General features: G+C 47.2%; 1 protein-coding gene across 8 annotated transcripts in view; it reads left to right on the top strand.

Moving 5' to 3' along the window:
- Positions 1-14,213, top strand: part of LOC121693546 (AT-rich interactive domain-containing protein 1B-like) — a 148,620-nt gene that overhangs the window by 117,407 nt on the left and 17,000 nt on the right. For 7 of the 8 annotated variants that reach the window (XM_042073069.1, XM_042073064.1, XM_042073067.1 and 4 more), the window contains 3 exons: positions 746-931; positions 5,972-6,299; positions 7,713-7,880. In XM_042073069.1, the coding sequence (XP_041929003.1) occupies positions 746-931; positions 5,972-6,299; positions 7,713-7,880 (682 nt within the window). The remainder of the gene's footprint in view (positions 1-745; positions 932-5,971; positions 6,300-7,712; positions 7,881-14,213) is intronic. The other variant, XM_042073068.1, reaches the window with a different exon arrangement.

Here is a 14,213-nt window from a genome sequence, read left to right as displayed (position 1 = left end):
TTTTGGGATTTAGCCCTTATTGCAGAGATTGTGCCAGGCAACCATTTCCAAGTAGCCTAATCTGGAATATTTCCAAACTGAGTTGTTGGCAACAGTGGCAACCTCTTTTATGGTTGTAGAATATTGGAAGCACACGCACACGCACACACATACACACACACACACACACACACACACACACACACACACACACACACAGGTTTTATTTGCCTTTCGGTTTAAAATGTAATAAAATGGAATTTAATCTAAACACAGGCTTCTGGAAGGATCAGTCCAAATGTCAGTGGGAATGCTGGAAGCCCCTCAAAGAGAACAGCTCTTTGAGAAGATACGGAGAAGATATCGGAAATTAAATATAGCAAAAATCCAGTCACAGTTTAATGACATTTTCCCTAGTAAATCTAATATGTCTTCACATGTATTTGGCAGACTGAGAGTACCGGTATATTTCACTAAAGGCACTGATGCCTTAGTCTTACACAGAATTTATAATGCCTTAACTCACTGTAAGACTGCATTGTAAATGTAGCTGTGGGGCCATATGTGGGCACATGAGAGGGTGTAAAGCAAATTGAAATCTGAAGGGTCCACAACCTTCAATAGCAATTGGCTTTCATCGTCCATATTTGTTGAGACTGCTACCAGTCTCAGTCAGTGAATGACTGTGGAATGATTAACCACTTGTTTACAAACTCTTGCACATGAAATACAATAGAAAAATGCAATTTTTTTTTATTGTTTTCAGGATTCATGTCCAACATGCACCGGAATCAGTCCGTGTCCCAGTTTGGTGCCCAGCAGTCGGGGGCCCCAATGTCCCCCCACCGCTCCCCAGTGGGACAGATGCACCCTGGGGTGGGCTCCTACCAGCATGCGGGCTCCAACACCAGCGGCCCTTACGGACATCAGAGCGGCCAATATGGACCACAAGGTGATCACCTTTAATTCTGCTCAAGCACCTAGTTTTTATTGTATTCCATCCACACCATCATGAATCATATGCATTTGACAAAAAAGGCAGAAAAATAAAAAAGTTAAAGGTTGGTTCAGTAGTTTGGTTTTTCATGACCACCTTTAGGACAATTTTATTTTCAGTAAACTATAAACAATTTCATTAGTGTGTATGGATCATAAGCACCATTTATTCTTTTATCTAGCCTCTGTTACTGTTCCATACTGTCATATACAGTCATATTCCCAATTCACATGGAATGGTTAGAGACTGAAATAGTAAGGGTTTTTATCACATCCTCTCTCTTTCTCTTCCTCTCTCTCTCTCTCTCCCCCCTCTCTCTTGTTTCATCCACACCGCTTGTGATTAAAGCAGATGTACAGTGAGGTCAGTAGAATATTCATGAAGTGTTTGAACTCTAGATGCACCTTCTCACTCTTTTTGTTATTATTGGATTAAGTAAAGATTGACTCGCAGCTGTTAAAATAGGTTGGAGCCTTCAATGGATGGCCATGTCCACTCCTATTAAAAAGGGGTCAGTGTATTAGTGCTGGCCTACAAACCAATGATGTAAGCTTAAAACAGCCAGGCTAAGTTCATTAACAGAGCTGAGAGGCTGAGGAGCGGAGGTCATTATTATTCTGAGGACTCCTCTGACCTGTGGCTGGCCGAAGAGCTCTGAAAGTACTGGCCAGGAACGCTCAGCGGTCAGGGTCCGTTTCTATAGTAACTGTCTACTTGGCCAGCGGACAACAGATACACTTTGGGAACACTGGTTTAACGGACCTAAAGGCCAAAACCACTTTTTTCCAACCTTCCTGCCTGCCAGCATCCCCCAACCCTTAACCCACCCCCCCTTCCTACCCCCAAAGACCAACATAAATAGAAATTAATGTGCTGTCAATTTCATCACATCCCTGGGAGAAAGAGACAAGAGAATAGCATTATCTCTTCATTGATTTGTGTGTTGAATGTTGAACATGTGTTTTGCGTTGCGTTGCGATTCCATGTGTAGAGAACAAGCCCACATGTTTGTGTTTAAAGCCGGCACAGCGTTCCAGTCATGCACTGAATAGAATATTACGGTATTCATAATGCACGCTTTAATGTGTCACTATGACAAATGCACACTACCAGCACAGCCCATAATACCACCGAGACCCTCCCATCCCCGCGTTGATTAATAGTTCAGATACGTTGGGTATTACCCTCTCCCGCCCCCTATTTTCCCTTAATGTAACTCAGGGGGGAAAGACGTCCCAACACAACACAGCCATGGAAACAGAGTGGAAAAGGAGACGAAGACTGAAGCAACTTACTCAGTGCAGCGTGAAAAGTTAGCACAGCTGATGTCAGTTTGCTCGCCTGACATGGCGCCTCCCTCCCGCTATGGATCGCGTGTGTTACAGAGGCTCCTCCGCTAGCGCTCATCCCCCCCAGAACCATGGCATGGAACACGGGCCCAGGTTCTGAAATAGTCCTCCTCAGGTCGGGCCCGAGCGAACAGGCCAACCAGCTGCTGCTCATTGTTCTTAATGATGAGTCCATCTGCTTTCTGTCTCGCCTCCTGCCAGAAAATTACTAACCCATTAAACCAACATGGAAATGGGCTCCAAGTTCCCTGATCCCTTCCTGCATGTTTGTCTTGGCTGGTCAAGTCAGGGCTTGGAGGTGCTTTTGCAGGAGGGTTTGACAGAACACACACACACACACACACACACACACACACAAATAGACCCACTTCTCCTCTGTATGCCATGCAGGCTTATGTTTTCACTGTAAAATGGAAGAGAGATGAGCAATCAAAGGAAACTGTCGGAGTGTTTTGCAGTGTTACATTCCGTTTCTGAATCTCTATTGAGATAAAGAATGCCAAGAGGTTTGTGACATTTTCTCTCATCAAGAAAGTATATGCGAATCACATTAAGAAAATGAGGGTGAAAAATTATACAACTTCACTATGAAAAATATGAACCCATAATACTCTTAAGGTTTGTAAAACACCTCATAATGCACCTGGTCTAGAAGATGTCCATGTCTTTCCCAATACTTCCTTGTTGCTGAACTCTGGTGGTGAGCTCTACTTCCCTAAAACTGTCTGGAAGACTTAAGTGTGAGATTTCTGGTAATAACCACCTTGCAAAGGCCAGCAACTCTCCTCCAAAGCCCTGTACTTGGCCCACGTTGCAGTTTGGAAGGAGAGGACGCGATCACTGTCAGCCCCCGAGCGAGGGAAGGTTTTTGGGGGAAATGGAGAGAGCTGAGCACAGAGCCTTGAGGCACATCAGCGCTGCAATGCACCAGAGACTCCCTGCTGTGAGAGATGCTGAGGTGGCTGAGCGAGGATGCGGGGCCTCAGGCCAGGAGAGAGCGGGAGGAAGAGAGAGGCAGAGGTGCTGAGGAGAAAGAAGGCCAGAAAATTCCTGAGTCTGGGCAAAAAAAAAAATGATGGTGATTTGCTGCCACTGTGGCAGTCGTCAAGGAAATAAAGTCTTGGGGCTGAAATCCATACTGCAGGCAAATAATTTTATCAGAACTTCTCAGAAATGTTCAACTCTCTGCTTTAAGAGAGACTTTCTTCTGTGTTTTTTTAATCTCTCGCAGTATTACTTCAACAATTTACAGTCGCACTCTTGGCAGCCCACTTCACTCAGGCGCTCATTTGTATGTAGCCCATTTATTCGCCACTAAGCAACATTTTTTGCCACGGCAGCCATGATTGGGCGAGTCAGGTCTTGGAGAGCGTGGCGTTTCGGGGTTCTGTTTGCTGAGGAAGCAGTGGCTCTAATCTGCCCGGTCACAGCGCTCCGTTTCCCTCGGGAGTGCGCGGATTAAGTACAGCTCAGGAACAGCGTCCCCGGAATGCGTGACTGTGCCTCGAATTTCCATGTAATTGGTAACGCGCCACAGTCCCCACTTTTCTCCCCTCGGCCAGTTATAAATACCACACCTCCTCCCACCGGCAACTGCCCATAAAGGGAACACCAGAGGGTGTCCGTGGAGTCCTGGAGAGAAATGGCTCTGTTTCATTTCTTGCTTGAGTGTCCACGAGAGGAGCCCTCGCAATGGGTTCTCAGGATGTGAAAAAATACGAGGAAGGAATCCTTAGATCTATTAAGTTATTTGTAGCAAGACCCTATTGGCCTCTCAGCAGTGGAGAATTGTTGGATGGGGGGGGGGGTTGTCGGGGGGTTAGGAAGATGTGGTGAGCATGAGTTTGCTCTTATCGTCCTTCAAAAAGCTCTCTGGCTGAGCACCATTGGTTCTGGAAATGAACTGTTTTTTTGGAGAGGACAAAGTGGGCGGAAAATCTTGCATGGAAGCTGTCAGTGAATCATTTCAAAAGCCACAGCGTTTCACTGACATGCAGCCAGGTCCTTTGTGAGTGTTTGTGTGTATGTGTGAGGGTGTGTGTGTGTATGATTTTGCTGAGCCAACAGCATGAAATTCTCAAATTGCCCTAAAGACATGCTCTTAAAACCTAAAGAACACCTCAGTTGTCGAGAGCCTTCACTTTGTGTATGCTTTCATCAAAGGCATTCTGCTTCTCTGTGTGCTCTCCCCATTAAATTGAGGTCCAGGTGATCCAACATTAAAGTGCAGTTTATTGTGCGCCAGTGGACACACTGACATTGAGTTCCTCTCAGGCCTCCAAGATTCGAATGGTGGAAAAAAAATAGGTGGTTAAAATGGATACAATGGGATCCAAGAGAACAATGCAAAGTATCCCTGTAGGAGGCCATTACAGACTGGAGGCTTCCTCTTAGTCCGGAGGGTAGCCAGAGACCACGCAGCATCCATGAAGACCAGAGTTGAAACGACCCAAGCTGTGAGAACAGGCCAATCCCGCTGACTGCCCCTCCTCCCCCTTTTCCAACTACATCTGCAAAGAAGGCCTCAGGATCACATTAGAAACATGCCAGATTACCCACGGGTCTTTATAGTGTAACTCAAACCTCCCAGAGATGAGGGAAAAGGAAAGCTGGCTGCCACAATTCTGTACATTTCTCCTCAGTGTAACCGTCAGCTCCAGCCATCGCTTCGACTCTGTCCCGTATTTTTTGTTTTTCCTTTGCAGCATCCTTGGAGATTAGGAGAGCTCCTCTCCTGGCATCCTTGAGGACACTGCCGTGTTCCGAGAGCCTCGGAGATAAATCAAGGCTGCTCCTGCGAAGCCACTCAGCTACATCTCCTGCAGTAGATTTCATCAGTTTTGCTTGAGAGGGAGAAGAAAGCATTTATCAGTCCACTTGCACATGAAAAAATCCCCCTATACCCCAGTAGACTTAACACGGGGTGGAACATCCGCATAGAGCGGCAGATTGTGGAATCCGTAACAATTTTCCTCTCCTTTTCACAGAATATTGTGAGCACTCTCCCTCTTGATTCCAAGCAGGAAAAGCCTTAAGGTTGGAAAGAAATTTGATCCCCTTTACCAGACATATTCTTAGGGGATTAGACTCCAAGCCCCAACCAAAGCACCCTTAATCAAATCAAAATAAATAGCCCCATCACAAAAGAAACACAGAATTTTCCACTTAAATTTCTCAAGGATTTGTCCTGTGAGGGAGAAAAAATATTACTTTGACAGTGTGAGAGCCAACTGTTATGTATACTTTTATATATACTTATATGTGTGTGTGTTTGTGTTTGTGTGTTTGAGTATGTGCGTGCGTGCATATCCCTTCATTTCACAGCTGTGTATTTGCGTAGCTGGAACCAAAATGGATAGGTTTAAGCCTGTGAAGTGTCTGTGCTGTCACACTGCTCTGCCACTCTGGAGGGTGCTAAGATCATTTATGAGCGCTTTAAATGGCTGTGCGACGATCCCAAAATCGGAGCTCAAGCAGCTGAATTGTTCCCTCGTCGATTCAGCAGTCCTGCCCTGCTGCTAAAATGTCACAACCGCACCCCAATGACACAGACGGCGCTTCCATTAAGTAAAACAACTGTGTGCACTTCACAGGAAGAGAAACTGCTTGGCAGGCAGTAAACAAAACATTTTCTGCCTTTCTACAGGTAACTACTCGAGACCGTCCAATTACAGCGGAGCGCCCAATGCCAGCTATAGCGGCCCAGGCCCCGGCATGAACAACAACAGCCTGGGGATGAACGCCAGCAGCCCCATGCACGGCCAGGGCCCAGGGCAGCCCATGGCCATGGGAAGGAGCCCAGGTGCGGGCAGCCGCCCGTACGCGGGCAACATGACGAGTATGGCCCCCACTTCTCCCAACATGCCACAGTCTGCCGGGCCTGGGATGGGGCCGCCTATGGGCAGCGTGAATCGTAAGGCCCAGGAGGCGGCGACGGCGGCAATGCAGGCCGCTGCCAGCACTGCACAGGGAAGGTGAGTCAGAGTGCAGCAATAGCACCCAGCATAACACTCACTACAGAGATAGAGGAAGTGAATCATGTAATATGTTACTCAGCCAGGTCAATATGAGGGAGAAATAACTCTCTCAGGTAGTTTGTGCATGTGTCACACTCTAATACACTGCTATTTGTGCTAATAGACTATGTAAAAGCACTCCTTTGAGAGCAGACTATTTGGGGGAGCTGATTGATATACAGCTATCGAAAGGCAGCCACTGACAAAAGCAAGGACAATGTTAGAAATGATTCACTGGCCAGTATTCTTATTATTACTACCACTAGAGGGAGTGTGAGAGTCAAACTATGTTGTTATCTCTCTCAAAACATACAACCAAACACTATAGTTATTTCTTGATCCAGCATTGACCAGACAGAACCCCAGTGTGGTCATCTCATCAATGTCAAAATGTAGCTTTACATCTGAGGTGGAAAGAAAAAGAAATGTGGTAACACCCTTGCTGATGCTGTATAATAGTAACTGACTATAAAGAGACCTTTCTTTCAAGAGTTTTTTTTATAGAGCTATTTTACTTTTTTAATGCTAGACATTTTGTCATGAGCCAGAAACAGGGTTGAACAGAGTTGCTGTGTTTATTTTTCTTACAAATGCTACAGTTGATCTACACTGCTACTATCAATTTAAAACATGTAGTCTCCAGCATGAGTCACGTAGTCAGTGCCATTGCTCAGCATAAGAGTGTGACAGCTGAGCTGGGAGACATTGAATACAGAAGCATAATACTACTTTGAGGAGGTATGCAGAGCTGACATATGCCAACGTCTGATTTCACCCAGTGACGTTGAGCATATGTCTGTGCACACTGCAAGTCCCATCTGTTTCGAAGCACGACGCCTCACATTCCATGGAAGCATCAGCTTTCAGACGCTTTTCAAAGCCAGGGTTAAAAAAAGAAAAACATCTCTTGAAAGTTTATTGTTTGGTGTCTGTCTCCACACTTGGTTTTCCTCTGTGGTGTTCTGTTTCACGACACTGGGCACAAAGTTGTGGGGTTTGTTTTGAAAATGTTCTGCTGTTAGTTTTGGACGTGGACCAGGAATGTTTTCGGAGTTTAATGAGCGCCAGAGTTGTTTGGGGCAGTAAGGACCAAAGACATGCACTCGTGTTGGATCTGGACGTAGGAGAGACTGAGAGTGAGCCAGTCATTTGGCAGAGACACTGAGGGGGCCACAGAGTGGAACAGAACACTCATCTCCACAGAAGTGCTCTGGGAAAAGCGTTTGAGTCTAAAAGGAGCTGAAGCAGTCAGGGCTAGATTCACACCGCCTCCTGCTGCACAGAGCACCACAAGCCATCTTCACCGACAGTGAAAAAGTGCTTAGGGTTGAACCATCTTTTTCTTTTTCATGAACCCCTTTCATTTTACAGAAGGTCTCCATTCCCAAGACCCCCTATCTACACCAACCAGGGTCACCCTGGGCCAGGCCCCCGCCAACCCCCTGCCCTCATACCCTCACCACACGCACCCCACGGAGTCCACACGCCCCGCGCTGCCCACCACAGCTCCCACGCCACGCAGCAGTCTGAGCCCTACGGGTAGGTGCACCGTCCGCTCCCATCGCCACGCTTTGCTAATAAGCCCTCTGGTCTGGCATGGGTCTTGAAGTAACACCCTTTGCTTGTGCTTTGTCTCATCCACCCTCACCTCACTCTCACTATGGCTGGAGTCAGTGCTTGGTGTCACAACCAGTGTCTGCAAATGAATCAATGAAACTGACAGGTTCTTTTTCACGTCTCACACCCCCCCCAAAAAAGAGCTGTATATGATTCAACATCTGCTACCCTGTTTTTTGTAAAGTGTTTGCTTAGCTTTCTGTGGTTGCCAGAGCTTGTGTTTTTCCTGTTGTTTTTACATCCATGCTAAGGATTGACGATGCCAAACCACAGCGCCGCTGCCGAGAGTATTTCACTTTGCATTCATCAGACGGAATGCTTTTCTGTATTATCCAAACTGCAAGCAGCTGTTGGTCCTCCACGGCGTAGCATGCACCCTAGCCCCAGCCCCCTTTTTTACTCTTATCCTGTCACCACCTTCCCCCGGGGGCCATATGTACCTGAGGGAGCAGAGAACGATAACTCACAACGGATAAAGACACTAACGGAGGCCAGCATTGTCTGAGACACGCCGTTCAATTACGATGGCGTCCCTTAAAAAGAGCGAAGGGCAAGTGGCATCATCTCCACTGCACGTTAATAATGACAAATTAAGCGGCGTCCACGAGCCGTTAACAGGCACCTTTTGTGGAGCGATGGAGTCGATACATCATAAGCCATTTGGCATTTTGAGGAGAAGTTTGTGTTGACACTGGCGGGTGATTAATGGGGAGGGGCGGTTAGGGGGGTGGCATCAGTGTGCGATGCGGCTCCTCGTATGTAAATGCTGAAGAAGCCATTATGAGACGGCTTGCCTGTCAACAAGAAGTGGCACAACATGATGCACGCCGCTGTGCCCAATCAGAGGCGCTGTCAGTCAACTCCTCTCACCCCCTTCACCCTCACACTCCTGCCTGCCCCCCCTCCCGTCTATCAGACGTCCAGACGCCTCTGTGGTGCACGCAGGGAACCCATCGTCTCTGACGCATCCCGAAAGACTGCAAACGTGTCTGTGAGCTTGCTGGATTCTTATCAGCTTTTCATTTGGCATTCAGAAGCCGGTGTGTATTCCGCAAGGTTATGCTGAGATATGAGACGGTCCGGAAATTTCTCAAGGTTGCCAGGCAATTCAGGGTAGTAAGTGTAACCCATATTTTGCAATACACTGAGCTGTTCTATGGCATCTATCAGCGCCACACACGTGGCCAGGCTGTGTCCTTGCCACTGCAGAGTGTGCTGCTCTCCCTGGACAGGAGGTGGAGAAGAGCTGATTGCGATGGACTATTCTGTGGCTGCCAACCTCTGTTCCCTAGCTGTAATACCCAGGAGCTGACCATGTTCAATGAAATCCAATGGATCAGCAAAATCTGCCGTGTGCATTGTGGTCTGCAAAAATCACTCGTTCACTCAATACATGTGAAGATGGAAAAATAATGAGCCTGATAATAATAATGATTAGTCTTCGTTCCTGATTCCGCCGTTGTTTGCCTTTATTTAATGTATTGCTTTGACAAAGGCTTGGGGATGACTTTGACTGTGAAAGGTAATTAAAACAACCTGACAGAAATAGATGAGATAGAAAGAGAGAGGGAGAGCGGAAGAGAGAGACATAGGGTTGGTGCAGGGAGGCAGGAAGGGCAACAGGGCTTGCCACCCCCCCAGTAGCCCTGCTGGTCCTTTAGCTGACTTTGAGGAGGCACAGAGTTGACAGGCCCCTACTTTGTGTGCACCACTGCACCGCCACGGCAAGCCCTGGCCACTGTGTGTAAAATACAAGCCGACAAGCCAGTTAAACCCCCACGCGCTCTCATTTTCCACCTATTGTGAACCTTGCTGTTTATTTTTCAGTCCTCATTTTGTTTCCCTCTGTTGAAAGCTCTTGAACAGCTGAGAGCATTTTGCTGCAAAAGAAGTCCTTGCAGGCTCTTTTGAGAAGAGCGGAGAGAGGGAGAGAGAAAAAAAACATGTTTACTCTCCTATTGTGACAATCTCAATCTTTGCGGGGCATTTGGAAGCGTTTAGAGCTGTTTTGCACGACAGGGAAATTACAGAGTCTGACCATCTGCTCGCGTGTCTGGCCCACTGCTCCACGCCATGACCCCGTGAAAGCACGAGGTGAGGCAATCAGAGGGCGAGGAGCGTGGCCTGAATGGAGGACGTGTGGCGATCGTGTCCAAGCTGGCATTCAGGGGAGAAATACTCCCCTCCCGAAAGCCTCAACAGCCTTGGTCCTTTTTTATTGTGAGGCTCCTCTCCTACAGAGAAAGCTCGCATGGCCCTTTTATTAGCACAAAAAGTGCCATTCAGTAACTGAAAATGAAGCTCTCTGGCAAAACTGTCCATAGATTATTGATTATAATTTGTATACATGTAACATGACATGTACTGTAGGTGGATGGAGAGCTTTTCTGTACAAAAAGGACAGGTTTTACTTTGACTATAAACTATAGTATATAATAAATGTAGATATGCATAATGTTTAACACTGATCTTTATTGTGCTCCTAAATAGCCTTTTGGGTATTAGACAGCTAATATGGCTGGTGGTACAACCACTAGATGGTGAGGAAGTCAGAATAGAGTTTATATACTATGCTGCAAATCCATTGCTTACTGTGTATTATTCATAATTATCAAGATTTGGGTTTGAGGGCAACACTGATCCGAGGTAATCTCTTTAGGGTGGAGAAGAAGCAGAGCAGGTTGTGGATCGTCTCCGGGCCTCGGAGCACAGTTGGGCAAAGCCGACTCCAGCAAATGACTCCTGGAGCTCAGTCAGTGACTCCCTGAGCCACAGAATCTGTGTCTGGGGGAAAAAAACCAAATGGAACCTACTGAAGAAAATAGAGAAAAGGTTGGGGGGGGCAATCAAAGGAAATGGGAAAGCTAAAGGAGAGGGAGAGAGAGAGAGAGAGAGAAGGAGCGAGAGGAGAGAGAGAGGGGTAAAAAACGTCTTGGGGGCAAATCCTCACCAAATAATTCATTTCTGACCTCCTTAGTAAGTAAATTTGCTAAATAAATAAGAGCTGCTTGAATGTCAAGAATCCAACAACACCCACGGCATTGTCGCTCATAGCCTTGGCAGGAGCGTGTTGGCTTTAATAAATGGCGGGAATAAATGGCTTTTTTCCCCTTCATCGGGACTGTTTGATGTGCAGCTTTTCTGGGGATTTAATATGTTCGAAGCTGTCCTTTCATTTTGTGTTTTATTTTGTATTTTTTGTTTTGGTTGAGTCAGGCACACAGAGAGAGCGAGTGGCGCTGCCTTGGAAGCAGATTGGGCCCATATATAATTCAGAGCCTCCCACCGTCTCCACCAAAGCTGGCCCTCTCCCTCCCTCTCTCTCTCCCCGCTATCTCTCTTTATGGCACATCTATCAGTGGCCCGGCTCATGACACCACTGGATGGTGGGATGGAATTAAACATTTAGGACAGATTGGTGATGGTGGGCACGTCCATCACAGATGTCTGAAAAAACGTTACACCACTCCCAGCATATACCAGTTTCGGGGTTTCTTTTGCTAGTGGAGTATTTGTATTTTACACAACACATCAGACATCTGTCTTAAATACCACTCATGGCTTGCAGCCTTCCGCCTGGACATGGTATGTGGATTTGTTTACAAACCGGCAAAGACAGTATCCAAAGAGTTAGGTTGACTGCCAAGGTAATATTACGTGATTCCATACAAATAGTAGGCTACTGTGTACAGTAGTTGCAGGCCTGGTTCTCTATAGACAGGTACAGTAGGGTACAGCTTGGAAGGCATGCCATTCTCCCTATTACATGTTAGTTTACCATCAAACTTGCATAGGATGCCTGTATAAAATTGTTTAAAGTTAAACAGTTTTATATAAAGAGTATGCCAGTATTAGGCATTGTGATTGCATAGGCACTGACAGGACAGTTTGGGGTAACAGGCAGCATCCTGGATAGGGTCCATCGTCACTGCAGTGAACTCTGTTGCTGTCATCTCCCAGCTCACATGTGGCAGAACAGCAGGCGCTCACAAGCGCCCATGCCGAGCATGCTGGGAACTGCACCATGAGAGGATGGGTGAAACCAAGGTTCTCTCTTTTTCTGTCCCGCAAGATGTGTTTTATCTCTGGGATTGATTAAATGTTCTCACATGTGCGCAGCGGGCTCTGTGAATCAACACCAGCAGAGATCAAGTGTCTCAAAGAAGGAGTCGCTCTCACAACGCCCCAACCCCCCCTTCATTGTGTGACTGTTTGTTGTATGTGTCTCCAAATGCACTCCATTCCCCTGATTGATCTAACTACTCAGCTGAGCAGTGTGGAAATTCCCAGAAAGCCTGCTCTGACATTCTCCAGAAGACGGAAAGGGGAAGCAATGAAAAAGTAGCCCTTCTTCCCCTCTTCCCCCCTCACGATTGGTGGGTGATGTGTACATTAGCTTCAGGTTCTGGGGACAGCAGTTATCCATTGGCAAGGGGACACCAGCCAACAGCAAGTGTGCATCTAACACCCAACCCCCCACCCCTACCCCCCCTTCCATTCTCCCGCCTGACGTCCTTTAGAGTAGGCAGTGTGGTAGGAGACGCGGTGAGCAGGCTCCCCCCGCTGCTTCACCCTAGAGCTGCCACTTTCCCCACTTCTCTGCGTTTTCCTCCCCTCTCCATTTTTCCTCTTTCCGCTGAGGTGCCTGAGAGGCAAGATGAATGCTGGGTGCATTTTATCGTTATTATTTATTTTTTCATTTTTCACCTCTCTCTCTCCCGCTCTCTGATAGAGCCACATGCATATATTAACTATGATTAAACGGCACGCTTTTCCTCCGTCAAGTGTTTTAATGGCTTTTTTTTGATGACATGAATTAGTAATAATGGTCTCGCACCACAGTCGAACTCCACACTTTTCTTCCCCCCTCCCTCTCTCCCTCCCTCCTTCCCTCGCTCCCTCTCTCACTCTGTTTGGTGTTTATTGCATTATACACTTGAGAGCTGGATGTTGTGATTTGAGGGAATAAAGGGAGATGAGGACTATTTATTCACATGTAAAAATGAGCGATGGAGGACACACAGGGCCCTCATCCTCACTCACGAGAGTGTGCCTCTCCTGCCATCTAGCTAACGCCAAAATCAATCCAGGCCGGAGATTATGGCGGCTGGGGGTGGGGGGGTGGGTGGGGTACCGTGTCGCCACCGAGCCTGCGCCCACCGGGTAACTAATTACATCTGCGAGATACGATTAGGGGCGAGCCTGAGCAGACCAATTGCTTGTGTTTGACTTCCTGCATGAAATGCTCGGGAGGCGTTGTGTTGCCATAGTGACAAACACCACCCTCCCTCCCTAGCGACGAACACCACCCTCCATTTTTGTGTGAGTAGCGTTAATCCAGGTCGCACAGTTTTACTTTGTTCCTGGCTGTTGTTCTGCCTCCTGATTTGACACACCTCGGATGGTGTTGAATAGTAATGCAGATGGCAGAGGTTGAGTTGTAAATTGGATGTCGTCAGGATTGCGTTCTCTCCCACTCATATGTGACCTCTTCAAACACATGGCTTTAACGTCTGTCTTTGTGACAGGCTTTTAATTGCTCTCTCTGTAATTATCTTTGTCTGCCCTGGGAAAATCTCTGCTTTTCCTGTCTAGGTTTCCTTCTTGATTACTCAGATTCCCTGATTTCTCTCTTGTTGCCTCTACTTGCCTGTCTGTCTGTCAGTCTCCCTCTCTCTCTCTCTTTTTCTCTATCTCTATCTGTCTCTCTCTCTCTTTTTCTCTCTCTCTCTTTCTCTCTAGCTCAGTAGTCCTTATCCAGGGATTAATGCCTCCTTCAGAAAGCATGGCTCTGTCGGAGACGTCAGCCGCTCACTGAAGTGGCTCAGTCCCGAGCGCCGAGCGTGCAGCAGGTTGCCGACGAGCTGTCTGATGTCCCGAAAATCATCTGAAGCGTGGAGACGGGCCAGGGATTGATTTTCCCCGTCTCCATGGCAACAAATAACATGATCCTCTCGCAAAGACACCTTAATTAGTTAAATTATTACTTTGGAGGAGGAGGAGGGTGGAGAGTGCGGTAGAGGGGAAGAGAAAGGCAGCGCTGAATGGCTTCTATTACTCACCGTCTCAACACCAGTCTCCGCCAGACAGCCATTTAGGTTTTGTGCAGCAACTTACCGTAGACTCTTCCTTCCCTGGATTACGCCTCGTTCTGTGGAAAGCAGCCCTATCTGCCAAGTCTAGCCCAAGCACCTGTTAATGGATTTTTTGAATTGCGTAATCTTTTCATATGCCTCCTTGCCATTTATTTTCCCT

Source organism: Alosa sapidissima, chromosome 19 (assembly GCF_018492685.1).
Source record: "Alosa sapidissima isolate fAloSap1 chromosome 19, fAloSap1.pri, whole genome shotgun sequence".
In the NCBI taxonomy this organism is placed as follows: Eukaryota; Metazoa; Chordata; class Actinopteri; order Clupeiformes; family Clupeidae; genus Alosa; species Alosa sapidissima.
This window is presented reverse-complemented; position numbering and strand designations above follow the sequence as displayed.